The following is a 1,431-nucleotide window of genomic DNA, read 5'->3' as shown; positions in this document are numbered from 1 at the left end:
CCTAACGCAGCATCAGCAGCAGCAGCAGCAAGAAGACGGCAGCAGGGGAGCCCAGCGGTGCTGCTGCTGCAGTCGTCACCGCAGGCATGCAGCAGCAACTCTTAGCTTTGTGTCTTCACAGGACCAATTAGAGAGCCTCTCTTTCTTCCCTGGGAGCAGCAGCACCAGCAGCAGCAGCAGCAGCAGAATGCAGCAGCAAGCGGAGCTGCAGCAGCAGGAACAGCTGCAGAGGCGCCAGGACCACCCCGGAGCTGCAGCAGCAACAGCAGCAACAACAACAACAGCAGCAGCAGCAACGACAACAGCAGCAGCAGCAGCAGCTTGCGTCCCTACGCCTGCTCCCTGTGCTGCTCCTCCCTCTCGCCTGTTACGATACAAAGAGTTGCTGCCTGCTTCTGCTGCTGCTGCTGCTGCTGCTGCTGCTGCTGTTGCAGCAGCAGCAGACGATGCATCTCGCTATCTCTTATCACCAGAAGCGCTGCTGCTGCTGCTGCTGCCGCCTTCTGCAGCAGCTACAGCTGCAGCAGCACCAGCAGCAGCAGCAGCAGCAAACATGCCTCAGGATGCTGCGAAGGGCCCAGGCTGCAGCAACAGCAGCAGCAGCAGCGACAGCAGCAGCAGCAGCAGCGACAGCAGCAGCAGCAACGCCAGCAGCAGCAGCAGCAGCAGCAGCAGCAGCAGCATTTGTGTGTGGAGGCTTCGATGGGGTGGAGACAGCTGGGAGGAGAACTGCAGCAAAATGAATATCACCCAATGGGCCCATGCTCTTACGTATGCTGCTGCTGCTGCTGCTGCTGCTGCTGCTGCTGCTGCTGCTGTTTTTGCTGCTGCTGCTGCTGCTGCTGCTGCTGCTGCTGTTTTTGCTGCTGTTGCTGTTTATGCTCGCTTCTAGGTGCTAGGATTGCTGCTGCAGCAGCAGCTGCTGCTGTTGTCGCTGGTGCTGCTGCAGCACATCTGCGTTTTGCCGTGTTGCTGCTGCAGGGGGTGTTCATGTTGCTGCTGTTGCTGCTGCTGCTGTTGCTGCTGCTGCTGCTCCTACTGTTTCTCGCTGCTGTTTCTTGCTGCTGCTGCTCTTGCTGCTGCTGCTCTTGCTGCTGCTGTATGGTTTGTTGCTGCTGTGTGCGTGTTGAGGTTTCTTCTTAGGCAGCGCAGTGGGGTGCTTCAGCAGTTGCTGCAGCTGCTGCTGTCTGTTGCTGCTGCTTATTTATTTATTTGCTGCTGCTTTCTGTTTACTTGGTGCTGCTATTTCTTTGCTCGTTTGTTTGTTGCTGCTGCTTGTTTGCTGCTGCTGCTGCTGCCGCTCCTGCTGCTGCTGCTGCTTCTGCTGCTGCTGCTGCTGCTGCTGCTGCTGCGGCTGCTGCTGCTGGTTGCTGGTGCAGCATTTAGCTGCTTGTTCTTTGCTGCTGCTGTTTGTTGTCAGATTATATATAC

The 1,431-nt window shown here is 57.4% G+C and overlaps 1 protein-coding gene across 1 annotated transcript in view; it reads left to right on the top strand.

The window, feature by feature from the left end:
- Positions 1–892, top strand: part of EMH_0066740 (uncharacterized protein) — a gene marked incomplete at both ends in the record, with an annotated part of 5,195 nt that extends 4,303 nt beyond the window's left edge. The window contains one exon of the mRNA XM_013498543.1: positions 3–892. Within this exon, the coding sequence (XP_013353997.1) occupies positions 3–892 (890 nt within the window). The remainder of the gene's footprint in view (positions 1–2) is intronic.
- Positions 893–1,431: the final 539 nt, after the last annotated feature.

The sequence above is a fragment of the Eimeria mitis genome, genomic scaffold (genome assembly GCF_000499745.2).
Source record: "Eimeria mitis Houghton genomic scaffold, Emh_scaff3507, whole genome shotgun sequence".
In the NCBI taxonomy this organism is placed as follows: Eukaryota; Apicomplexa; class Conoidasida; order Eucoccidiorida; family Eimeriidae; genus Eimeria; species Eimeria mitis.
Note: the sequence above shows the minus strand (reverse complement) of the source record. Positions and strands in the feature narration are given on the sequence as shown.